General features: G+C 43.4%; 2 protein-coding genes across 8 annotated transcripts in view; one reads left to right on the forward strand and one right to left on the reverse strand.

Moving 5' to 3' along the window:
• The first annotated feature begins 37 nt into the window (after window positions 1-37).
• Window positions 38-21,024, forward strand: ubn2a (ubinuclein 2a). Of its 3 annotated transcripts, XM_044345829.1 has the most exons (17): window positions 39-2,338; window positions 3,147-3,263; window positions 4,392-4,490; window positions 5,332-5,442; window positions 7,151-7,254; window positions 8,950-9,544; window positions 10,184-10,254; window positions 10,606-10,735; window positions 11,366-11,472; window positions 11,845-11,955; window positions 12,417-12,560; window positions 13,690-13,740; window positions 13,878-13,920; window positions 14,241-15,746; window positions 15,839-16,046; window positions 17,284-17,352; window positions 19,204-21,024. In XM_044345829.1, the coding sequence occupies exons 1-17, from the start codon at window positions 2,024-2,026 to the stop codon at window positions 19,248-19,250; spliced, it is 3,828 nt and encodes a 1,275-aa protein (XP_044201764.1). In that variant the 5' UTR covers window positions 39-2,023; the 3' UTR covers window positions 19,251-21,024. The 3 variants fall into 3 exon arrangements, with proteins under 3 accessions (XP_044201765.1, XP_044201766.1, XP_044201764.1); XM_044345830.1 differs by lacking the exon at window positions 17,284-17,352 and having other exon boundaries at window positions 38-2,338; XM_044345831.1 differs by lacking the exon at window positions 4,392-4,490 and having other exon boundaries at window positions 38-2,338.
• Window positions 21,025-22,023: 999 nt separating this feature from the next.
• Window positions 22,024-26,863, reverse strand: part of LOC122978819 (myosin-10) — a 56,020-nt gene continuing 51,180 nt past the window's right edge. For all 5 annotated transcript variants that reach the window (XM_044345838.1, XM_044345837.1, XM_044345836.1 and 2 more), the window contains 5 exons: window positions 26,763-26,852; window positions 26,497-26,615; window positions 26,140-26,248; window positions 25,836-26,008; window positions 22,024-24,895 (listed from right to left, as the gene is read on the reverse strand). In XM_044345838.1, coding sequence (XP_044201773.1) covers window positions 24,748-24,895; window positions 25,836-26,008; window positions 26,140-26,248; window positions 26,497-26,615; window positions 26,763-26,852 — 639 coding nt within the window. In that variant the 3' untranslated portion in view covers window positions 22,024-24,747. The remainder of the gene's footprint in view (window positions 24,896-25,835; window positions 26,009-26,139; window positions 26,249-26,496; window positions 26,616-26,762; window positions 26,853-26,863) is intronic.

A 26,863-nucleotide genomic window follows, 5' to 3' on the forward strand; every position in this document is an offset into this window, starting at 1 on the left:
TATTTTTATTTTTATTTTCCTCAGCTTTTATCAAACCATAAAAAACAATTTGCAGATCAAGAAAGGGAAAAACAATGAAGGTAAAGAAATGAAGCACAAGATATGAACATATCTAGAAGAAGAAAAGGAACAAAATAAATAGAATTATCAAGAAGAAAATTAATTATATACTTTATGTTTGAAGATTATGTCAAAGATGAAGAGTTTTTCTATTCATTCTATGAAATAAACAAAATCAAGGGGAGCATCTGTCAGACCACTTACATACATGAAGTAAAAATATCCAAATTCATTAAATCCAGGAGGTGAATATCAAGATTATTTAAAAAAAAACACTGACAAGATGTAAACGTGGGAACATTTTCAACTTTAAAGGACGACTCGATTCTGTATATCTTTCCAAAATGTTTGCATATGTTGAAACAACACAGACTCAACAGATTCTGGATTAATAGTTGGGCAAAGTAGAGACATCAAGGGGCCCCAGAAGCCCCTGATTCACTGCATGTCAGTCAGTGTTAGTAATTTGATTGAGTGCAAATTTTTTAAGGAATTTGGTCTTAATTTTTTAATTGTTTTATTTTATACTGTTCTGTCATATCACTAATGAAAGTGTGTATTATTCCAGTTTATGTCTCTGCGCAGTAGACCTCTATTGTTCTCCACAAACTGTTAAAACCACATCAAAGAGCCGCACAGTCGCACCGGCTGACATGTTGCTTCGTTATGATGAACACAGACACTGTGGTTTATACTGAACCAACTCTACTTACTATCCTACTGCTGAAAATTCTCACTGGTGCACCGAACCTGGGGCAGAAAAATACCCAACAAATACACGATTTTACTCCTGTTAGAGTAAAGTTTGCTAAAAACTACAGTAGCCAGTTGTTTGAGGAAATGACTCCTGTTGTCTTTTCAACAACAACAAAAAAAAACTAGACAAGTTTTTCAAGACTGAGTGCCACAGACAGGGAAGGGGGGGTTGAAAAATAGTAATAGATGGGTTAAGGTGTTGTTGGTTTTAGATCTTTTCATGGGATTTGTTGACAATAACAAAAATGTAGACTTTCACCAGCCTTATCTTTAAATGAAGGGTACATTGCTACAGGGTATATTGCATAGATAAGCAGTAAGAGGAGAGTTGGGGCCCAGCAGCAAATTTTTGCCTGGGGGCCCCCCTAACAGGTTATTTCAGTCATGGTTTCTGTCCAAAAGAACAGAAAACACAAGGATCCATCTCAAACTGAAATTTAAGCACAGTTTATAATTATGAGTACACTTAAACTGTGTCAACAGGTGGTCATTAGAGCCTGTAACCAGATCAGCTGTGTCCGGGTGGCTAGCTGAGAGAGCCAATCATCTAGCTTCTGTCAAGGATTTGATGTTTGAGTGTGTGCTGGTGCCATTATAGAAAAGTGCACAATTCAGCATTTTCCTGAACAGACAATGAAAGGCATCAAATGAAAGCTGTCGATAGTGAAACCGAGATGAAGCTGTTAATGGATGTCTGGACACACACACCATGTGGTCTGTGCATCCTACTGGCTGTCCTTCACTCAGACACTTTATAAAGGTCATAATAGTACTGATAGTGTTGTTATTATCGCCTGTTGTGACAGAGGCGGGTTTAGGATCGGGGCACACGCTGATTGGACGGGATGACTCCCCCCGTGTCACGATGCTTCCGTTTTGTGCGTACGCGCATGCGCAGCGACCCCTCTCTTCTGATATTTTATTTACTCCCGAAACCCAAGATGGCTCCTGTGAATGTCTCGGTCCCATAGCAAATTGAGGATGCAAGTAGCTGCCGAAAAAACAACTTTTCCCCGACCGTCGCATCCCCTGGAGTTCATTTCGTATGGTGCGGAGGAGGCCCTTACATCCGTGTAGGCACTGAGCAGCCGTCGGGGCTTCGCGAAACCTTCTTCAAGCCACCAATTTGGAGTAGTTTCGCGAAGTAGCTCTTCTCCTCGCTGTCGCTGTCTGTCCGGAGCGAGGTTCAGGCAGGCAGCTCATCCAAATGGCCGAGCCGAGAAAAGTGCAATTTGTCACCCTCTCGGCCTTCGCAGCTGGAGCAGCCGCGGAGTCCAGGAAACGCCGGCTGGAGGATGAGGCCGACTTCAACTTCGGCAGAGCCGGGGAGGTGGAGGCAACGGCGGCGACCGGGGCAGGAGCTGCCGCTGCTGCCAGCAACGGTCGCCTCGGCAAAACCGGCGACAGGGACAAGACCGGAGCCGAGAGGAGGACGACGGTGCGGCTGAACCTGCCCCTGTCCGAGCCCGACGACCGCTCCTCCGCCGAGTTTAATTACGGCGAACTCATCCACAACCTCCAGGTAGGATCTCCCAGTTTCACTAAAACATTACCAGGCCGGCTGAGACTGGAGCCGGAGTTCATTTTTATTGCTCTTGGAAGTGTTTGTGTGGACTTGTCATTGCTAAATAAGGAGGAGGGGAGTGCACCTTGTCCTTCTGTGGACTAGCGTGGTTGTTGAAACTGACCATTAGTGCGACTCCACACAAAAGGACAGCACCAGTTGTGTGTTTTTTTTTTTTTTTTTTGGCCACTCATCCGTGTGCTTTTTCCAACTTCAGCTGCGCTCTTCTTGACAGTAGCGAAGGGAGACCTCCTGTCTTTGTGCACATGCACAGATAAAGCTTATCTTGTGCTGCTACCTGTGTCCTGTTCACTCAGACTTGCCCAGCAACAGCCCAGTCACACACAGCCATTACAGCACTTGGAAATGCCACATGCAGTTTGGCCCTGTGTGGCTGCGGGTGATAGATAGATGAGAGAGCATTGCTGATGGAGGTACCAGGATGTAGCAATGGGAGCAAGGCAAATGTCAGGGCTGAGACATCAAAGACACTCGCTTCAATTTGCTTCTCTGCACTTTTGGATTATTCTTTTTTTTTCTGTAATGTTGTTTTACATGAGTGGGGAGGGGGGAGAAAAAGTTTTCCAAACCAAAAGATAATTAAATATTTCCTTTTTGAACCAATGCCAACATCATGTTTTGGCATATTTTGAGGTTTTTTAACATCACTCAGTTGCAGTTCTTCAGTTATTTTAAGTTTTCTGGCAATCTTGTGATAAAGTATTTCATTATTAATGATTAATTCAATTTGCAATATTTATTCCAGGCAAAGAATAAACCTCCAAGTCTGACTTCAGCCCCGAATCCCAACGACCCCTTCAACGATGATGAGAGAGAGCGGCTCCAGGTTGAAGCTCTGGCAAAGAAGTTTGAAAATAAATATGTGAGTTTATTTTTTTTTACTTTTTCTTAATCTCTGGATCAAGTGTTTCTTATCAGATCATGTTTTAAATTACAGATCGACTGATACCAGATTTTTGAGGCTGATACCAATATTGATATCTGAGAATTTAAAAAGAAAAAATCTGATAATGATGTATCAGCTGACAAACACAGACAATTATGAGTGTGACATTTTACAGAAAAATAAACTTGTCAGCGCTTTCTGGTGGACAAACAATGTAATTGCGACACGTTATCTAAATGACCTTACATACAGTATATCTCACATATCTTTGCTAGTTTCTTGTCACTCGTCCACTGACAAACACATCGACAGCAGTATCTGCAATAAATGAATATTAGCTGATAAGTCGGTTAAAATGACTGTTAGTGTTTTGTTTTGGTAAATTGTTATAGTAACATGAATTTAATCTACAGTATTTCATCCAAAATCACAGATTTTCCTCAAAGGTTTTTCTACAACAGGTGACACCTTCTGTCTTTAGACCCTCCATTCACATTTATAAAAAAAAACTCCACAATAAAAACTTAAATTAAAGGGGGAAAAAGGAAAAACCTCAGGAAGAGCAAGAAAGACGGGATTGTTTCAAAAGCTTGACTGATGTGAGAAGTTGTTTTTGTGTTTTTTAACATAATATAACACATCCTAAGCGTTTTAATAAAGATCCTTTCTTTGTTTGTCTTGAACGGGACATTTTTCAGCTGAAAAATAAACTTTGCTCTCCGGTTGACGAACTCTTTAATGGAGAAACAGTTTCTGAATGCCGTCACACACATCTCTCTGGCGTTTTCTGTAGTGTAATTTTCTTATCAGTTAACGGACAACATATATGCTAATATATGCTAATGATGGTACATCTGTAAGAAGTCGACGTGGGCTTATATGTCGGTCAGACTCTTGTTGTTTCTCTTTGTTCTGATGTGTGTTTGTGTTCTTAAAATGTCCCTAAAACAACAGACACGTGGAGATAACGTCCCCCCCGGAAGTCAGGACACTTTGTCACTCACCCTGATTTTAAGCTCAGCGTTACAGTGAGGTTCATGTTAGGGTTTCATTTGCTTGTGAATGGAAATAAAGAAGATAATCACTGGTTTTTTTATTTTTCAGGGCAACACAGGGAAGAAGAAGAAGGACAGAATGCAAGATTTGATTGATATAGGCTTCGGATATGATGAGACAGACCCCTTTATTGACAACTCGGAAGCTGTGAGTACCGTTCACCTCGTTAATAATGACGTGATGTGACAGTTTTCCCAGGGTGTCGCTTTAATTAAGTCAAACATCTCACTTTGGTCTCTTTTAATGACACGTTGTTCTCTTTTTTCACCCTTGTTATCTGCTGATTTATTTGCTGTCCTCATCGCGTTTCTGACGCGCCGTTCTCTCGTCCTGTCGTGTGGTGTTGAGGTAGACGTTATTCCTCTGTGGTTAAATATTTATTTCCTCGCCTGACGTTTCAATACAGTACATTCACTTCTAAAGATAGACACTTGTCCCTCCTTACAACCAACCGGAGACTACTGTCTAAAACGGTCCACATGACTCATGAATACATACGTGCTGCGAGTGTCCACACAGGGATATGTTGTTGTTTTTCTAGCTCCGTTTTCAGAGTGTATCGCTCTCCGTGTGACTGTAATCGCTGGTATTATGCTCTTTGTATGGATTGTCTGCCATTATGTGATATTTGTTGTTTTGTTTTGATAGCTGTCCTCTCTACACTCACAAATTGGCAGCGCCTGCGTGACCCCGCTCTCTGTTTTGATATGCGCCATAATGGAAAAATGTTTCATCTCTGGCCTGGAGGGATTTTGATTGTTTTTAGTGATTTATTTATTTTGGCGCACAAGTGTCCTTCATTTTCACTGAGCAACAGAGACACATCAGCTGCTTTGTGAAACGTTAACAAAAACACGATCACTTACTCGATAATGTTTTGAAATCCGGAGACGACGTCTGCGTTTTTTTGTTGTGTAAGAGGATTTATTGTTTTCAACATTCCTGTGATCTTACACCACAAACTGTCTTCCATTGTTATGTTTCTCAGTATGATGAGCTGGTGCCTGCCTCTCTCACCACAAAGCTGGGGGGATTTTACATCAACACCGGCACGCTGCAGTTCAGAGCGGCCTCCGACTCCGAGGGAGAGGAAGACAAGGTGAGACCACCCTAACATAAACATAACAGATCTCAGACCTGCAAAACACATGGAAATGTTTGGTTTTTATTAGTTTATTTAATTTATTTCCCTCATGGGCCTCGATGTAAAGAGTCCAGGTGAGTAGATGACATCATTATGCCTACAAGTCGACACAATAACTCCCTATATTATCATCAATAAAATCACTCAAAATCAATCCGGGGATGCATCGAATCAGATATCGGCTGGATATGATCCATCCGCATTAAATAAGGTTACATTGATTCAGTCGCAGCGGCTCGCTCGCTCAGATTTTTAACGCTACAGCGGTTGCTTCTCTCACATAAAAGTGATCCAATGAGTTCCACACAGTGAGGAATGCAGATTCTAAAATTTGTGAAAAAAATAAAGCACCGGTTTCAGCAGATAGACTGAGTCGAGGTTTTGGAGTCAGATCCTTCAGTCAAACATCCAAAAAAATAAATTATTGGAAAAAAAAAAAAACTATTGTAGGTTTACACGTCCAAAAGCTCCTCAAAGCCGTAAATCGATCTTCTTCTTCAAATTCTCTTGGTTACTTATTTTGTAAATATGCTGAGGTAAGCAGGGATTCAGACCAACAACGTTACACCAACGTTAAAACAACACGGCGCGGTGGTTTATAACACTCAGAGACAGATGTTTACAACTATTATTATAACTGTTTTATCTTCTGTCGTGACGGTTGTGAGGTTGACAGTGGAGATACTTTGTTTACATCATAAAGTCATCAACCTTCGTGTTTACACGCATGAGATTTGGCCTCCGCAGCGTCTTTCTAGATGACATCATCAAGTCGAGCCCGGTTCAACTTTTTTTTTGCCAGGTGGCCACAGCTGCATCTGAACTCACACTTCCTACATAACAGACACTCAATAGTCATTTTGCTCTCTTACTCATCATCTTTGTCATTTTTGTGGCGTCACCATCAGCTGTAGAGTCGCATCTTTTAAAACGATGCCCATTGCATTGTGGGATTGTTAGCAGAAAATAGTTTTGTACATGCCACGAACACTCCTTATGGGAACTTTTTGAGGGAACTATATGGTGGATATCATGTGGATATAGTTACACAGCCCTCGGGGGGTTTTTCTTGCAGGAGAACTCTGCGTCGGTACCTCGGCCGAGCTGCTGGACCGCTGCGACTCAAATGAATGACAGGGTTGTGTTTTTTCATGCAGAGTTAATGACAGTCTGAACGTGGCCTCACTTACTTACTTATATTTACTTACTTATTCTAATTCTTGGCTATACAGAAGCACTCATGTAGGAAATCCTTTTCCATCATTCATATATGTATGTAAAAAAAAAAATCCTGACCTGCTTCTCTCAAGTACAGTGAGACAAACGATACCGTGGACATTGTGGACAAATTCATCATAGAGGTGAACAATAACATGGTAACCAAAAGTAAAACTTAACTCACGCTGTCGTAATCGGAACATATGACACAGCAGAATCTCCTCCGTCCAGATGAAATGTCGACACGCTGATTTGGATCGAATCCCAGTTTTAGTGAGATGTGATGTAAATCTCTTTCCAACACATCTGGAGCGATGAACACACACACACACACACACACACACACACACACTCACAGCTCTGCATCTGTTTCTGGACAGGATATATTGTGCAGTGTTGTCATCTGTGTATTTGAGTTAAAGGAGTGTTTGTACTCTTGTTTCAGAAGCTGAATGACAACATGGGGCAGGTGATAAAGAAGAGGAAAAAGAAGGAGGTGAACAACCTGGAAGAGAAGAACCCGAAGAAGAACAGAGTACCTAAACAAGGGTGAGAATCACGGCGGTATAATAACACCGTCTGTTATTTCTGTGGTTGTCTGGTGTCAGTCGGTGATGCTATACATCTTCATATAAGCGATTCTTGAGTGTATATGTATTAAGAAGCCCGATGAATGGCTCGTGAGTAGCTGAGCAAGCTGAAACTGCAGCCAATAAATTCTTGTCAGGAATCCATCAGTTTCCACGCATCTGTAAAATAGCCCTTTAAAAACCTAATCTCCCACTTAATCAAATGATTCAGTCCCATCAAGCCAAGCTATTGAAATGTCTGTTATTTTAAAATGTCAAAGATACACAGATGCTGTTCGGTAAATGGACAAGTTTTTTTCTCCTGTGCTTGAAAAGTTGACCTTTCGGACACTCAAGGACTTTTGGGCCGCTGTGAATATGCGATGACGCATTTGTCCACCCTCTGCCCCGCTAATAATCCACCTCCCTGCGTGACATTACGCTCCTCTGCTTTTTGTGCGGAGCCTCTCATACATCTATCATGAGGCAGGGATGCTGACTCTGACTTGCTCTTAGTCGCTGTGACAAGCCAGCCACCTTCTAGAAAAACGCTCCATTATCCACGCTCAGATAGGCCAAATACTCGCAACATGCCGCCATCCTGAAAACAACTTCCAAAAATAGCAGCAGCTATTGCCATTGTGCCATTACGAAACAGATGATGTTATATATGTGTGTGTGTGTGTGTGTGTGTGTGTGTGTGTGTGTGTGTGTGTGTGTGTGTGTGTGTGTGTGTGTGTGTGTGTGTCAGATCTTTCAGAGCAGACTACAGGTTAATCCTTCCAAAATCCACACAGTTTCACGCTCTTCCCACATCATCTGAGTCGTCTCTTACAGCATGTGTTGATGTTTACCGCTTACTTATCTGTAGCATGTGTTTCACCTTTTTTCTTAATCTTGTTCTTTCACCTTTCTGTCCCTCTGAAATGTAACTGAAGAGGTTTTTCTTATCTTATTAAGATTTCTTATGTAAGCTGGTGGGTTAAAATTTGACAAAGGGAGCGGGTGGGGGGGGGGGGGGGCGGGGGAAGCCTGCTTCCAGACCACAGAGCCTACATCTCAGATTTGTTCAGCTATTTAAATAGGTCTTGTGTTGTGCCTATTTATGGACATTTCCACCGGCTGGAGGAATACTCGACCAATCGGAGTTTAGTAGGCGGGATTAAGAATGGGGGTCATCTTCCTACATAGCTAGCAAGCTACATTAATGAAAAACAGCAACAGGGGATATGGTATGGTGTCACTTGATACTGATATTGATCAAGGCAAATAATCCCCCCCCTCCCTAAAAGAAACGGATGGATGAAGTTAAACAAAATGCCAGTGCAGACTCTGTGTGTGTGTGTGTGTGTGTGTGTGTGTGTGTGTGTGTGTGTGTGTGTGTGTGTGTGTGTGTGTGTGTGTGTGTGTGTGTACGCTCACCAGCCACTTTATTAGTGCAATCCAATACAGCAGCTCTGCCATAAATTCTACATTTACGAAGCTTATAAATTTTCAGTTTTTGTTGACATTGTCAGAAAGGTGATAATTCTACTTTATGTTTATGTTTGAGGTCGTGGTGGCTGCTGGTCGTGTACTGGAGTGTGTTATACTGAATGGTGTTCCTAATATTTTGTCTACTCTATGAGGGGGGGCAAAACGTGTACTTAGCATTTTTGTGTTTTTTCTCTAACAGAGTGACAGCTCTCAACCTCCACCGACCGGAGAAGAAGAAGAGGAAGAAGCTGATGAAGGACTCGCTGTACTTGGCGGCCATGCTCCGCCGCTTCACCCGGGAGAAGGAGGAGATGAGGAAAAGAAACCCCACCGTGGCTCACTCGGGCCTGGCGGGAGGCGTGGCTAACAAGCCAAGCCACTCCGCCAACTCTACAAACCACCTGTTAGCCTCTAACTCCACCCACCCGCAGGGCAACGCGGCCAGCAACGACCTCTCGCTGGCAGACCTCACCTCGGACCCCGCCGTGATGTCGCTGCTGGGCTCGGCCAACGAGAAGGAGCTTCAGGATCTCCTAGGCGACCTGGACTTCAGCATGTTGGACACCGACCAGCAGCACGCTATGGCGGCGGCCAGAGAGAACGGCATTCTGGGAGTCGGCGTTCCGACTCTCAAAACAGCGGCAGCAGCAGCAGGAGGAGGAGGAGGAGGAGGAGGAGGAGGAGGAGGTGGCCCGGGGCGAGGCCTGGGATCTTCTGGTGGACTCTTCTCTCCTCCTCCGCTGCCTGGCGGTCTGCCTGCTCCTCTTATTAAACGCATCGAGGACCTGCGGGCGGTGAGTCAACGGTAGCCCGTCCGTGGGCGGCTGCAATTACATGCGAATCCTCTTTTTTCAGAAGTTAAACAGGAACGCCAATCAGCCGAGGAAGTGGGACCGAATGTTTATTGGTATTGTTTAGTCCGACGAGAATAGTCTCTTCTTAGAGACGCGCGGCTCCGAGCTGAACCCTGAAGGGTTTTATGTAACTAAAACAACTCAGCCGGCAGCGCTGCCTTTTTGAAGAAGTTCTTATTTTCTCGTTGCTCTCGTATCTCGGAGCCACAGAGTCAATCTGTAGCTGAGAAATATTTTTCTAGATGTTGGTAAAAAAATTTTTAAAGAGAGAGAGGCAGTCGAACAGGATGATGCAAGTGAAGGATACAGAGGTGAAGAGTGAGGAGGAGGAAGGAGGAAGGGAGGCAGAGGAAGAATTGATGGTGTTTCTTCGTGTTTATTCTAAAAATAACATTCGGGGAAAAGGTTGGAGATTCAACATTAGCATTTTCTCGAATTCATTAAAGAAAGTGTCACTTAAAGACTCTTTAAAAATTAGCTGAAGGTCGGTGTCTGTAGAGCTGCAGCATCACAGATGTGTATATATATGTATTTGTTCTGTATGTCCTGCTGTGCTGACTCAGCCTTTCTCTCCCACAGGCCTCGCGGCAGTTTGATCAGGAGGGCAGGAAGAAATTTTTCACCCTGGACATGAATAACATTCTCCTGGAGTGAGTAGGACAGCTTTTAAATCACCGTCAGCCGAATCCCAGCTCGCTCTCCTCCTCTCCCCCCCTTTTTTTCTGTCTCTCTCTCTCTCAGTCGTTCTCAGCAGATTTCCCTCGCCGCCTCTCCTTCTGTCTTCAAGTGTTTTGTTTCCTCTCTGCTTCTCATTGTCTGCGTTAATCACACGCTTCTCGTTTCCATTCCGCTCCCTCGTTTCTTTGTCCTCTCATTCCTCTCTCTGTATTCCACCATCTTTTTCTGTCCTTTTAATTCTTCTACTTCTCATGTTTTCCACCATTTTAACTTTTTTTTTTCTTCTCCCCCCCTCCTCCTCTCCCTCCTCTCCCTCCTTTCAGTATCGAGCTGCAGGTCCAGGAACAACCTCCTGAGGTGCGTTCAGACATCTACTCGCACATGGAGGCGTTTGTGCCGTGCAACAAAGAAGCCCTCCTCAAACGGCTGAAGAAGCTCAGCCTCAACATCCAGGTGAGCGAGGTCTCTCTGCTCTCCTCCAACTACTTCCTGTTTTGTGTGTTTTTTTTTATTGCATCAAGCCAGTGATTTTTAGGGTCCCCTTGTGGCTTATCGGGTCATAAATTCATACTCATCTGTGACCGAAAATATTAGCAGTTTAAAGTTTTTTTCAACACGATAAATAAGTGTTTTCTTCAAACGTCTCTATTATATTTCTGTATCTGAGCTGCTTCGTTCAGCTCTTCTGTCCGGTTTCTCCACATTATTCTCATCATTCTTTTATTCCGACTCATCTCCACCGCCTCAGCTGTTAATGTGCAGGGCTCTCAGTATAGACGGACTAGTTCAACAGTCTGAAAACAGACTTCTAAATGTCTTTTGTCATGATCCATTAAAGTTGTTGACAACACACTCCCCCCCCCACTCTCACTACTCCCTCTTTTATTCTTCCTCTTTATCCCCGTCCAACCGTCGTCTTTCTTCTCAACTTTTTCCTTCTTTTGTCATTTCCTCTTTCTTCTTCTTCTTCACTTTTAATTTTTTTGTCGTCTATGTAATCCTCCGTGCCTCATCGTCTCTCCCGCTGACGCTCTGCCTCCATCCTCTCATCTCTCTCTCTCTCTCTCTCTCTCTCTCTCTCAGGACGACAGACTGCGGACGCCGCTGTTGAAGCTGAAGCTGGCGGTGTGCAGCGTGATGCCAGAGCAGATAGCCAGATATAACATGGACTGCATGGCTAAGGTTGCAAAGTAAGTAGATCCTGCCCTCGTCGTTTCAGAAGACACAGGTGAAAAACAGCATATCATCCAACTGAAAGTATCTCTGGGTGGGTTGTTTAAGTGAATCATATAAAATGTCACAATTTTAGCCACTAGATTCTTCAGTTTGACAGTCAGGTTTCTTCTTCTTCTTCTTCTTCCTGGAACTGAACACTCTCAACTTAGTAATCATACTGTGTGCAAGAATCCAGTAACAAAGGGAACTGTTTACAGTGTTTACTAAAGTTTATTCAAGCTGTTTATTTGTCTGTGTCTGTCTGTCTGTCTGTGTGTGTGTGTGTGTGTGTGTGTGTGTGTGTGTCTGTGTGTGTGTGCGTGTGTGTGTGTGTGTGTGTCCTGTAGGCAGCAGTCAGAGGAGGGCGATAAGATCGGCTCAGAGGAGGAGGAGGAGGAGAAACCGGGGAAAAGGGTGATGGGCCCGCGGAAGAAGTTTGTCTGGGATGACAAGCTCAGGTAACGATCCACAACTGTCTGCTGGAATAACGGTGTGTGTGTGTGTTCGTGTTCGTGGTGCCGCAGGTTTGACTTTGTATCTCGACTTGTTTGTCTCATCACATGTCTTCATCCGTCCTGTCGGTGTCTAATCTAGTAAACACATCTTACCTCACAGATAGTTTCTATGGAGAAAAACAATAGCAGTAACAATCACTGCCATGTGATTTTGACCTAATTATTTACACAACTTTTAGTTCCTGAACTTCACCAAACAAAACCTTTTTAAAGTTTCTGGGAAAGTCCTGAATCACACGTCTGCATGAATGTAGAAACCTCAAGTAAAGACCTGATGAAATGACAAAAACCTTGAGACTCACAACTGCTTTTCACTCAGCGTTTATCTTCACAACAACCCTCCACATGTTCGTCATTACCTCCGACTCTTAGATTTTAATATTGACTGATTTGTGTTTGTGCAGGAACCTGCTGTGCAGCTTGGTGCGAGTGAAGCTGAGCGGCTACGAGATGGAGAACCAGGGCTCTCTGTCTGTGGAGGACTACCTCAAGGCCTTCTTAGAGAATGAGGTCAAACCACTATGGCCCAAGGGCTGGATGCAGGCCAGGTCAGTGTGTGTGTGTGTGTGTGTGTGTGTGTGTGTGTGCTCTTGTGTTTATGTGGTATTTAAATAACGGCTGTTGAACAAATTCCTTCTCGGTGATGAGAAAATTATAGAAAAGTCTTCCAGCAGAGAACAATGTAGTTCACCTCACAACTGGGATTAAGTTGGAAACAATAACGTGTGTGTGTGTGTGTGTGTGTGTGTGTGTGTGTGTGTGTGTGTGTGTGTGTGTGTGTGTGTGTGTGTGTGTGTGTGTGTGTGTGTGTGTGTGTGTGTGTGAGAAATACCAAGAGACAGAGCCACAGTCCTTTTCAGAGTAGCTTCTTACTACATATATGTGTCTTTCTTATTGTTCCAACATCGTTGTTAAATAGCAGCTGATCATAAATGTGTTAATTTCTACAACAATTACTGGTTTTACTGCTGCTACTGGTTTCTTGTAAGTGAGTTGGACTCATTTTATGAGCATATTAAACCTTTATATACAGCAGCTGTGCAGCACAAAGACACACAATCATTAATTATTGTGTATATATATCGACATACATGTTTAAAACTGATATCAGGAAAAAAATAGATTCTGATAGATGATAAGAACGTACGATACAACACCGACACAAACATCAGTCTGTTAATTCAGAAACTTTCGGCTCCGTCTTAACACTCCTGACTTCAGAGTTGCTGGAAGCAGCAGCTGCTTGTTATCACTTGTTGTGGTAATTTATAATGTAGATCCAAAGGAAAATGTGATTCCATTTTCATGACTTGGAAAAATAAAATAAAAAAGCTTAAGAGTTTGAAGTCGGGAGGTCAGGAACATTTCTTTAAAACTCTGCTTCTCAACGTGATGTCAAAGTGTTCCAACAGCTGCTCCAACAAATATTACTTTTACAAGATTACAATCTTTAAAAAAACACACTTCCAGCTTTAATGTCCACACTGTTGAGGGTCAACTCGTATCTGCAGAAGCTTCTGCTGCTCGTTAATACACAGACAGTTCTGTCTTTTCCACATGTTTCTCCCTGATTGATCGATCGATATCTCCAATCAGCATTAGTTGTAATTGCTGTATGACATCCATGACTGCGATGTTCTGTTAACTCTGGTAACACAGCGGTTTTTCTTTACTCAGGATTCTGTTCAAGGAGAGTCTCGCCGTTCACAGTCACCTCACTGGAAACCTGTAAGTATTTACTTTATCTCAAAATGGCTCATGTTTCCTTAATAACACTCACTACTCTGGGATTTCTCTCAAACCGAGCTTGAATGCAAAAATGTAAATAGAAAAGGCTCAATATTTGCCTGCATTTTCCCTTTCAGAGTCAAGAGGAGAATGGTGCCCGGACCCAAGGCCAAAGCCAAGGTGAGTCTATGTACTACAGTCTAAACCACTACAGTCCTTTCAAACCCAGGATTATAATTTAGTTTGAACTCATTTGCCAAACAGCATTTTCTCTGGAAGCAACAATATAATAGACTGTATCCTCATAATGTGTCTCTGCTTCTCGTCTCATATTTGTTCAATTCTGAGGACAGAATTGCTATTTAGTGTTTATTTAATTTTATATAACTGACAAACTGAAATGGATCCACTATTTAACTTCTATTCATCAAGTCTTATTTAATTATTTCCTCTCATTTTATAATTTAAACGACACTGACCATGTGTCTTCTGTTCTTTAGGAGGGTCCGTGGATCCAAAAGCCACCTCTCACCATGACCTCCACCCCATCCCTGCCCACCTCCACATCCGTTCTGACCTCCAACCGCCAGCCCCTCTCCTCCTCTTTGCCCTCGGAGCCCATCTGTCTGTCGGATTCTCTGGACGAGGATCTGACCGCTCCCTCTCTGGACTCCATCTCCCACGCCCTGGCCCTCCTCAGCAACGCATCCAAGGGCTCGGGACCCTCAGACAGCCCCTTGTCGCCTCCACCCCTGCAAATCCCCACCTCCTCTCCTCCCCCCGTCACCCCTCACTACCCCTCAGCCTCTCAGCTCTCTGTCTCGGTCACATCCACAACACAGCAACATTCCCTGTCTAAGGTGGAGGCCGCCACTGGGAATTTGCCAACAACAACAACGCTACTGACCTCCTCTTCTACCTCCTCTTCTACCTCCTCTTCCTCGTCTCCCGCTGTATCCTCCATGGCTCGTGTGCAGGCAGCAGGCCTGTCGCTGGCCTCCAGGACTGCAGATGGTCCCTACGGCCTGATCAAAGGATCCGGTACCTTGGGCCAAACCCAGAATCAGAGACATGTTACCATGGCATCACCCAATCACAGGCCGAGCTCAATAATGGGCGTAAGTGGCAAGATGCATCCGCACCCTTCCCCGTCACCTCCGAAGCAGCGGCCTCCTCCCACAGCTTCCCCTCTGCTGCCCCCCCATCAGAAGGGCTTCGTTAGCCCCGTGGGGATGCTGGGAACTATGGGAGGACTGGCCAAGAGCAGTGCCAAAGCCAGCGGCATCAGCAGCAACGGCAGCGCCGTGAGCAGCGGCATCACACCTTCTTCCTCCCCATCCTCCTTGTCCCGCTCCAACTCTACCTCCCACCCCGGCCTGCAGTCCTTCTGCCCTCCCTCCCCGGTGGCCTCCTCGCCATCCCCCACCTCCCACACCTCCCACACCTCACACTCCTCTCAAAGCAAATCCCACACACACCACCACCAGCCCAACTTCATCACACCCATGCAGGCCACCCTCACCAAGTCCTCCCACAGCAGCAACGCCTCCCCCATCATAAAACTCACCCCTCGGCCTCCGGCGCCCACCCCGCCTCCTTCCTCCTCCCCCTCCCCGTCCTCTTCACCTTCACACCCGCTCTCCCATCAGATGATCCCCAGCCAACAGCAACAACACCAGTACTCCCCCAAAACCCCCAAAACCTTCCGGCCCCCGTTCAGCGTGTCGAGCGGCGGGCAGGTGAAGCAGACGCAGGGCAGCTTCAGCTTCGCCGGAGGCCAGAAAGCTCAGTCGACGACGAGCAACAGTAGCATCAACAACAACTCCAACAGCAACATCAAGGCTGTCTGCAGTCTCCCAGACAAAACGCCCCCGTCTTCAGTCTCAGCCAATCACGGGCAGAGGCAGAGGGTCGTGGGCGGGGCCAACCAGAACTCAAAGGCAGGAAACGGTTGGGCGGCTTCAGGAACTTTGGCCACGTCCTCCACAACGTCACACCTCTCACAGGTTAGTGTTCACGCTAACATGAAGGAAGAAAGCATGTTTCCATGTTCACAACGTATCAGACAGTAGAGTTCCGTGACGTCTGGTTTCCGCAGGTATCAACAGCAGGCACTCCGCTCCTGGGCAGCCCCTCCGCTCTGCCCCTGGGCTTCGGGATGTTGGGAGGCCTGGTGCCCGTCTCGCTGCCCTTCCAGTTCCCACCGTTACTCAATTTCAGCCCTCCCGGAGCCCCAGGGGCCGCTGGCATGGGCTCAGCCCCCAGCTCCAACTCAGGATACCCCCTAGCACAGAGCGACCTAATAGGTGAGCAGACACACATCTTGTGAAAGCAGCGATTATAGAGTTTAATCGGTCACTGTAGTTTTAAGCAATAAGTGATAATAATTAACAGGTGTAAAAGGTTCATTTGTTGGAGACTATTTTCAGCCGAGGCTTAAAATAAATGTAGAGCACTAGTGAGAATCTGCAGCAGCTGGATGATGTCTGCGGAGTCAAAATAAACTACAGCGAGCATGTCGACCGAGTGCTAAATAGTTTCTGGATGACAGCGGAGAATAAAATATATCAGAGTACACAGATAACTCGTTGGTTTGAGATTTGTTGACAATAACGGAGATTTACCAGGAACATGATTAATGTTTGCCAACACTCCTCTTTAAATGAACTTTTATTCATAGTTACTTCTTTTATTGACCTCTTTAGTTAGAAACATTTCTAATCTTAGGTCTGGTTTTTAAAGTTGTGACTCATTCTGGTAATATTTTATTTTAATGTAACTATTTGCAGCAGTGATTAAACTGGTTAGAATACGTTTGTGAGGCTTTGTGAGGCTGAACGATTGATTTTTATATGAAAAAATTACAATTTAATTTCCTGATACAGCTGCAGTTTTAATATTGATTTACATAATTCAAGTCAAGCAGCAGACTGTGAACTACTCCAGATTTATTAACTAACACAGTTTAGATGTAAGTTGTTTTTTCTACAAATGACTGGTTGGATAGAAACTTGTCGCACAAGAAGCAACTTTAAATGTTTCTTTTCATGTAGAAATATGTTTGACTTCGCTCGGCACAAAAGTATCTTGTTTAAGAATATGAACCAATAGAATCACTACATTGGTTTGTTAGGAAAAAAAGCAACTTTTCCTCTAATTATTCAGCTTTTACTGTCTAAAGATGATTAGTGGAAGTAAAACAGGAAGCATTTACATCTCATAGCCTGTGTATGTTGACCCTGTGTGTGTGTGTGTGTGTGTGTGTTGACTGTGTGTGTGCGCAGTCACACTGAAATGTACCATCAGTATCTCCGCTGTGCTCTCTCTCTCTTTTTTTTAATTTTTAATGATTTTTTTTAAATAAACTGTCTCCCTCCTTTTGTTCTCTCCATATTTCGTGCGCGTCTCTGTCATCTCAACCTTTCGTACTCCGGCGCCTCACTGACGCTTCATCATCCATTTGCATCATATTCTGGCTTTAATGTCGTTGTTGTTGCCTTCTTCCCTCTCATCTGTCCATCCTTCCCTCCCATCTCTCCTCAGATCTGTATAAGAGTCTCCAGTCAGGGTCGCAGGCTGCCCTACCTCCTCACTTGCAGCTTGCTTTCTCAGGTAATCTGCATTCCTCCCTCCTTTCTCTCTCTCTCTCTCTCTCTCTCTCTCTCTTCCTCCATATGTCCGTGTCAAGTCGACTTGTCCTCTGCTCAGCCGCTGTGTTGTTTGTTCTGTAACTCTCTGCTTGCTTCAGTATATTTGGCATGTCTCTGGTTTGCCCTCTGTAGCTGTAGCACAGTTAGAAGCATGTCGTCAAGTAATTTATTCAGAAGTATATTGTTTGTTCAGTAGTGTGTAGAAAAACACAGTGTGATGTACAGATGGTTCTTTGATTCGAGAGGAGCAGTCTGATTAATATGAAACTGCAACTAATTGATTCTAAATTATGAAAAATGAATCAGAAAGTCTTTGTTTGACACCATTTCTTCCAGTTTTCATGTTGTTGAATCTGTTGCAGCTGCTTCCTTGTTTTTTATCTTCATCTCAGGATGAATGATTTTTGTATTTATAGCTGCAGAAAAAAAAAGGTCAAAGAATCATCTGAACTCCCGAAGCAGGAGACAGAAAGTCCAACACAGATGATCTTGTGTGAAACTGCTGATCAGCATCAGCAGCATCATGTAAAAAGCTCCTGCAGCCTGTTGAACCAGTTTAACATGTGATGAAGTGACAGAGTTTCACTGCTCAGATGAAAAAGTGCATCTCAAATTACAGAAAGTTGTCAGACTTACATATCACAGACAGATTTTCCTCCTCTGTTGATTTAAAAATCTGTTCTAACTCTTGTGACAAACATGAATCCCAGTTTAATAAATACCTGCCCAGTTAAACCACAGATGTGTCAGCTAGCTGAAGAGGTGGTAGCGTCTTCTACCAGTCCAGTGATGTAATTTCATGTCTGATTTAAATCCTACTGTGTTTGTTCCTCTGAAATCTGCCAACAACAGCTGTTTAAGACGACTTTGCGTCTAAAAAGCAAGTTGTAGCTCATATAAGCAGACAAATACTGGATTTCTGAGGTTGAGAATCTATCAGTCAATATTTTACATTAACACATAGTTATGAATCCCTTTAATTTACTGAACGCAGCATTTTACATCTGAAAAAATCAACTCGTCAGAGCTCTGGAGACACTGTTTTAATTAGCTTCAAACGTATCTGTGACACGTCTGTACAACAGTTATTATGACTTATTAACTGACTTATATGCAGATACTTGATTTGATGACAGTAAGGATTTGTCAGACTGTCGCTTTAATTCCTCCAGATGTATTAGGACAATGTTGCAGGACTGATATTGATATTTGAGAGTTAATTTTTTTTTTTTAAACAAATGCAACCAAGAAATGTTTTATAGTTGATAAATAAACTTGAGAGTTCTTGTCATCTATCAGCTGACTTAATCTAATTAGCATCAATGTAATGAAGTGAATTATTAGCCAGAACATGTTTTATCAAGCTAAAGTTAGACTGACTGTAAGAGAAGGTGTCTCCATATCAGGGCTTAAAACTATCGATTATTTTCTTTATCTAATCAGTTGACTGTTTTTTTTTTTAATGAAGCGATTAATAGTTGAGTCTGTAAAATGTTGTGAACTCATCAGTTTTCCAAAACACGTCAACAAGCAAGATTTCAAAAGCAGGAAGACGTTTAATTCAGTGTTTACGTCAAATATAAAACACAGAAAAAAGAAACTGCATAAACTTCATAAACTTTAAATGAAGAATTGATCATTAAGTTGATTGACTATAAGTTTTCTGCTGATGAACTGATGAAGTTTCAGCATGAAGACGTTGTTGTCGTGGTGGTGCAGCAGGCTGTCGGATCTCTGAGAGTCGATTTATTATCATCTTGATGTCAAAGTCTTTAAAAAAAAAACAAAAAATCTTCCGTCTTTCTCCAACCAGATGCGAACCAAAGCCAGAGTGGAGACATGAAGAGGAAAACCCACTGACCAATAAACGGCGCACAGGAGGCCGGCAGACACCAGCTGGGGGTGTGGGGGTGGGGTGACGTCACAGCCTCCTGGAACACATCCACCAATAGGAATCTTCACTTTGATCGACTGACGCGGCGTGAAGGAGGGGAGGAGGAGGTGGTGGGGGGGCGGGGCTCCACCGCCTCTTTTTTTAAACGGACCTAAAGGAGAGTCGGTTTATCCTCGCAGTGGCAATGATGAATTAATTTAAGTGTGTTTTCTAACGAATCGGGTATGAGAACAAGACGGAGTGGATGACGAGAACACTTATTTTTGTTCGGCTTACTTTTTATTTTCGTCAACATGTTTACATATGACCGACCTTGATCACTGTGGAATGAGTGTGAGCGAGGTGGTGGTACAGATGAGAGTAGTAGTACGCTACGTAATATAATTTGTATTTAAGCTTATGTGGAATAACAGGACTCTTGTTCTTGCAGTACAAAAAGAAAAAAAAAAAAAGAAGAAAAACAGACTGAATAATGAATTTTTATTTTTCTGTCTTTTGTCTCAGATGTGGGAATCGTCGTGTCCGTAGAATTTTATTGTTGGTCACCTCTGCTCCCACTAATGACTGTTAAGTAGTAGCTTAAATGAATATTGATAAATTATTTGTAATTTACACAGGGACAAAAACATGTTATGGTGTGTGTGAGTGTGTGTGTGAGTGAGAGAGAGAGAGAGAGAAAGAGAGAGAGAGAGAGCGGTGAGGATGATTTTGAATGTGTGTATGTACATAAAAAAAAAAACACAATATACTGTTAATTTCTTTCCAGATTATTCTGTATGAATGGGTTATATCCCCTTCTCACAATAATGAGCGAGTGTAAGTTTGATGCCCCTCTCTCGCTCAGTGTGTTTTTGGTGCTGTTTCATCACACTGGACCTTTTCTGGAAAAAAGACTTGAATTGAAAAAGTTTTGGGCTCCACTTCCGGCGAGAGGAGCCGCCTGTGAGAGAGGGGAGAAACGTCAAGATTGTAGCCTACTTGAATTGTTTTTTTTTTTTTGTTTGTTTTTGTTTTGTGATTTAAGATTTTTTTATTTACCTTCTCTGCTTATTGACTCGAACCAACTTAATATAACACAACGCCTTAGTTTGTATTGAAAAAGTATGAAAAAGATCTATGCAGGACTGTAAAACGCTCAAAATGCAAAAGTGCAAGTCGTCGCTTGGCTTTCAACTTCTACTCAACTTGTCAGTGCATTTCTGGAGTTGTGAATGTTTGTAGATGTTTATTATGTCACTCGAGACTCCTTTTTTTCTCTCCCGGTCTTAGAGATACCTTCCCTCTGCTGAATACCTCTGTTAACAAAAAAAAAAAAACGTTCTTCCTGAGTCTCTCGCTGGCCTCCCCGACTAGACCCCCCCCCCCCCCCCCCCCCCCGCCCTCCTCCATGTGTGTCTGACTGACCGGCTGCACCGAGAACGACGCCAAAGATTGTTCTGTAGCTCACTAAGATGGGGTGCACTGGTCAGAGTGAGTGTGAGTGTGTGAGAGAGAAATTACTCTGACATTTGACCTAAAATGTAAACCCATGAGTGTCAACGTGTGTGGTCCTGCGGGATGTCATTGTGAAGTCATGTGACTGGAGCAGTGGGTGACATCTTATAAATTGTGCTTTCTTTTTTGGGGTGGGGGGGGGGGGGAGGATAAAAATGATGACATTTCGTGGTTAACTGGTTACTTAATTTGGTCTTTTTGTAGATTATTTTTGTGTGTCAAATTAAACAAAACAGGTGGTTTTCATGACGACTCTTCTGTTTCTTTCTCCGTCTTCCTGCCGCAGTGCAAAGATTGATCATTGATCATTGATCAACATCATTATGTCACTAAATTCAGACCCTCTAATAATTCTGCTGCTGCTCATTCTGGTCAATCAGATTTGAAGACTTCTAGCAGCCGTAATATCTGCTGTGATTGACTGGTTGTCTCAATATTTCGGTAAGTTTAATGTTACTTTATTATGATACCTGTCCTGTTCGCACAATTTAGTAAAAGTGGCTCAAGTTTTTGTCCGCAGTAGTCTGTGGTGTCATCAGTAACCTGGTGAGGCTGCTTCCCGCCACCAGCTCATCTCTGGAGGTGAAGGAGGAACCACCTGAAGGATGAAGTCGGTCAGTCTCAATACTTCACTAATTCACTACCCTGCTAAACCTCTAAACCTCAGCTTCTATCGGTACTGAAGACTTAAATCTTTAAAAACTGCAAACAGATGTGAAGTTTTATGTTTTAAAAAGTCTGAGTCATTTCTTAAACAGCTGTAAAAACTATAGTTTTTTTTTTTTTTTTATCAAATGTTACTCGGTCTTGAGTAAATAGTGCATTTGTTGGGGACTATTTTCGGTAGAGGATAAATACACAGTTACAGCAGCATCATACTGAAGGCGGTGCAACAGTGTGGTCTATGAATAAGATCTATCAGGCTACACATATATAATAATAATACCTGATAATGAGATCATTTCATTGTTTTTGGTGTTTTCATGGGAATCATTGAGTAAGTATAAAAATATCACCAGTTATCCTGTTAAAACAAGTCTGAGCAGTTTTTCAGATTCAAGACAAAAGTAACTTCATTCACTCAGTGCTTTGAATTTATAAAAAGGTTTGAATGTGACCGGAACAATTTAAATCTGCCTGAATGTTTCATATGAATGTAAATATTCTCACAGACTCCAGTAGCACCACTCTGGTCCAGCCCCCCCCCCCCCCCCCCCCAAAAACAAACCACAACAGCGTCACAGCTACAATGAATATGCTTTATTTTCCTTTTACAAAAACAAACAAAACAAAAAGAAAAATTACCGTCTAGAAATACAGGTATACAAGAAATAATATGATGGGAGTATCTGCAGTTGAATGCCTGGTTGTCAACAGCCAGCTGGAGAATAATAATAATAATAATAATAATAATAATAATAATAATAATAAAAGAAAAACGAGTTATCTGCTTGTGGATGTTAAAGCTTCCAACCAAATGAAATCCTGAGCAGCTCATCTCCCAAAATAACTTCAGTACTCAGAAAAATCTTTGTACAAAAATCATTTTGGGGGAAATGTGGCTGCTGAGGGCTCTTCTCATGTAGTTAAACATAATACTGGAATATTGATTCTGACCCAGACACTCTAGCTAGGAGGTTATTATGAACGATAGAGGTACACGTCGGATATGATATGAAGCACAGCGAAAATACAAAAAGACAGAGAAACAAAGATTAAGTGTTGAATATCTTCTTGATGTACCGGTTTCATCTCATTAGGGTTTTGTTTTTGTTTTTCTTCACATCTGTAATGAAATCTTTGCCCGCTTATGTTCTTATTTAGTGTCTAAGGCACTTTTAAAGAAACATACTGTTAAGTGTTAACGTTTGAGGAGAAGGGCAGTTGACAACCATCCTAATCTGCATATCCAGAAGAAAAGGAAACACCAAAAAAAAAAAAAAAAAAAAATCAAAGTAGAGTTGATGGATGGATATGATGAACCCTGGCATGTAGTTTTCACTCTGTAGTGGTTAAAACTGTTGAGGTGGCAGCAGAGCAACGACAGAAAACAACTTTTCAGACAACCTGTCACTTATCAATACCAAGTGCTGCATCGGGTCATAAAATCATTGGAACAAACCGGAGCTTGTTCATCGTTATCATGTATTTAACGTCACACACGAGTCACCTGCTGATCTTTGAAAAAACCCAGAAACCACTTCCTGCTGTTCTGAAGATATTTGTCTTTTCAAACCGTCTTGATAAAAAATATTCAATCTGTTGAACAATAAAAACGTTTAAAGGACTTCTCGTCTGCTTTAAAAAAAAAAAAGTTCTTGACATTTGAACATCTACAATCCAACGATAACTGGGGACGCTCCATCTGCTGATGAAGACAGTGTGATGTGATCAAAAGCTCCAGAACAGCTACAGTACTGATGGGGCCATATTCACAAAACATCCTCAGGCTAAAAAGTAGCTCCTGACTGGACGAGAAACTAAAAACTACACTTTTTAAAATCGATTGACATGTTGATTTCTGACACTTTGAGGAGTCTGGAAATATCTTCAGAGCAGCGGTTCGAGTTTTCAAAGATTGCCTGGTAGTTATTTAACTATGTGACTCAAATATAGTTGTGATACATGAGGGGGGGGGGCAAAGTGTGACGAGGCACCAACACTGAAACGCAGTGAGAAGACTTTCAATCCGTCTCCGTTTCTAAAATCGTTCTAAACGTTTAATCTGAGCTGAAACCATTTAGTGTCACATTGAAAACGTGGACTGAGCTCCACTTTAGTGCTTCCAGTTAAGAGCTTCCTGCTCCTGTTGGCTTCCAGTTTTAAACTCCTCTGCAGTTCTGTGCATTTTCCAGCGTCTTTGCATCACCTGCAGCTTGGGCCGATCCGTTTTCACAGGACGACGTACGTTAAAAACCCGATAGTGTTTCCCAACGGTCAACAATAGAAAACGTGTTGACCTGTTGAGCTACGAGGTCGGTGGTTAAAACCCCAGCTAGACATTCCTTCACTAAATTGTTGAGATGAAGCAACAGAGAATAAAATACCTTTTTTTTCTTTTTTTTTTTCTTCACAGTAATACACTTTCGATTCAGAGTCCGTTTTGTTCTACCGCATGTCCCGAGATGTTCGTGGTTCCTGCAGCGCTGCAGCGTGGAGGCTGAACAGCAGTCTGTACATCAGAGGGAGACTCATGCAACAAAAGCAGCCGGCGTGGCAGTCAGAAAGGCCGCAGTGACCTCGGGGTTGGTTTTGTTTTTTTTGTTTTGTTTTTTTTCCACTTTGAAAAGGGACAGTCAGCCAGTTTGAACACTTGTGAGGAGGGAGTGAGATGGCTTTTACACGACGTGTGAGCAGAACACTTAACAACAACACCGGAGTGGAAAGACATTACCTTGTAGTCCTGCATTTCCAGTATGGAGTGTGTTCACGTGTATGATGTGTACGTCACACACGCACACACACACACACACACGCAGAGTTTCATATGGATAAAAAGCACTTTGTACCTACAGTAACTTTCTCAATAAGCTGAGCAGAGAACTTCACGCCTGATGGGAGGTGGGAGGGGGGGGAGGAGGGGGGGAGCGTTATGTTATGACACTGAGATGATACGAGTCAGGAGTAGCAGCTTGCCAGAGGGGAACAGATAAGGCAGATTTGTCCTTTTGCCCCTGTGACTCTCCAGGACAGGAGGCTTTACTTCAGGGGGAGGGCGGTGGATTTTCCCTGCAGTGTTAACTGATACAAAAAAAAAGGGGCAGAGACGTGCTGCTTTAACCCAAGACAGCTCATCGCTCCGGTCTTCTGTCCGAGTCAGTGGTTTGAGATGAATAAAGACCGTGCTGACGCAGAGGATCTTTGGAGGGGGGGGGGGGGGGGACGACTGGGTCACAGATGGATGAGGTGAAGGGGAGGTGGGGTGGAGTGACGAGGAGGTAAAAGCGAGGAACGAGAGGGTCGTTGTGTTTACTCCACGTTGGAGGTTTGAGTCTCGTTGAAGTCGCTGGCGCGGCTGTCGGCGTCGTCGTCAGACATGTCGACGGAGGCGCCGTCCAGATTGAGGTTGCGGCGGCCGGAACGGCTAGAGGAGAAGCTGCTGACGGGACCACCACGCCTGCTCAGAAACAAACAAAACAACTTCAAACACACTAACACAGTAACAGTTCCACACTTTGGTAAATATGCTTATTATTATTGTTATCTTAGATAAAAAGATCGACACCACTCTCCTGTCTGCATGTAAAATACGGCGCTAGAGCAAGGAAGTGATTAGCTTAGCTTAGCATAACCACCATAAGCAGCTATCCAGCTCCATCCAAAGGCAAAAAATCTGCCTACCAGCATCTCTGAAGCTCACTACATGCTGCAACTATGTCTTGGCGAACAGGTACTGTGACTTCCTGGGTCTCCGCTGGTTGCCTGACAACCTCACGGTGACTTCAGGAAGTCACTGCACCTGGCTGCTCATCACATTAATTACCATTAAATCTGCAGCTCAACATATTGTGCGGCTCTATATATTTGTTTAAATACGGATTAAACCAACAAGATCCAATTAGTGAACTTCAGAGGTGCTGCTTAGTAACCAGAGCTAGCTGTTTCCTGCTGCTTACAGTCTTTATGCTAAGCTAAGCTAATCCATATTTAGTGCACAGACATGAGTGGTGTTGATCTTTCCATCTAACTCTTGGCAAGAAAGAGAATATGCATATTTACTAAAATGCCAAACTGTTCCTTTAACCAGAGAACACAAGTCAGAGGTGAAGGTGAAACACACGAGCCAAAGACAGAAATATCAATACTTACGTTTCTGAGTTAGAAGAACGTGTCAATAAGAGTCGTATTAATGCCAAAGAAGTGGCTTGACACCTTATAGATAGTCTATAAATACACATTACTGAGATGGTTGTGGCATCACTTTTTTTAATAACACCATATTCTCACCATTGTATCATAACGTATAATGTTTATTTTTTGGTGTTACTTTAATATTTTCCGTGGAAGCACACGGGACGTCAGCGGGCGTCTCTGACACACAGCTGTCCTCCTCGTACCTGAGCCGGTTTTTGAGGGAGTTGACCTCCCGGGTGAGGCCCTCGCTGGCCTCGGTGGCGTCGTCCAGCTCCCTCTGCAGCTTCCTGCGGGAGGCGTTGGCCCTGGTGGCCTCCTCCTCCGCCTCCTCCAGCTGACGCTTCAGCTGCTTCATACGAGAGTTGGCTTTCTCCATCTGACGGGGAGGACGGACGAGCACACGGGGGAGACAGACGGAGACGGTGAGAGGACGTGGACGGTTGGCCGGACTGAGAGTGGTTATTGACACGTGACTTTGCTCGTCATAAAAGGTACGAGTCTCCTCACCTGCTCCTTGTACTGGTCGGCATGGCGACGCTCATCCTCCACCTGCATCATCACCTCCTTCAGCTTCTTCTCTGTACGACGGACGATTTTATTGGCTGCTGCTCTCTCCCTGAAGAGTTAAAACACAAGACAAGAGCTCTATTTGATGTTTTTGTTTTGTCAAACTTTATGTAATAATGTAAATGTCTTAAAATTGATGTCAGAACACTTTATTTATATTTAAAATGAATGACATGTATCCCGCTCCCTGGACAGCAGATCTCTACAATATTTTTCCTCACTTGTGCCAGAATATTTACTCAGACTGAAGAAAACCAGATGTTGCTTTTGTGAAAGCAGGTAAGCTTTGACACTTACTTGGCTTCTTGTTCCAGCTGCTCCTCCAGCTGCAGGATCTTGGCCTCCTGGGCGGCGATGGCGGCCTTAAACTTCGACTTGACGGCCCCTTCCAGCTCTGCTAGCTTGGCTTTCAACTCCTGCGTTTATAATGTGCAACTTTTAGGATCATGTGCATCAAATATGGCAAAATCTACAATGTTAAATGTAACCCCTGTGTCAGTTGATGCTGGTCACCAACTAAGCTAGTAGTCCAAATTGAACTATAATATATAACTATACAAGACCTTGTTCTGCCGTTCCATCTGCTGCCGAGCGTTCTCACTCTTCTGCGCTGCGCTGCGTTCTCCAGCCAGCTCAGTGTTCAGGTTGTCGACCTGAGAGTGAC

This window comes from Thunnus albacares, chromosome 3 (assembly GCF_914725855.1).
Source record: "Thunnus albacares chromosome 3, fThuAlb1.1, whole genome shotgun sequence".
Taxonomy (NCBI): Eukaryota; Metazoa; Chordata; class Actinopteri; order Scombriformes; family Scombridae; genus Thunnus; species Thunnus albacares.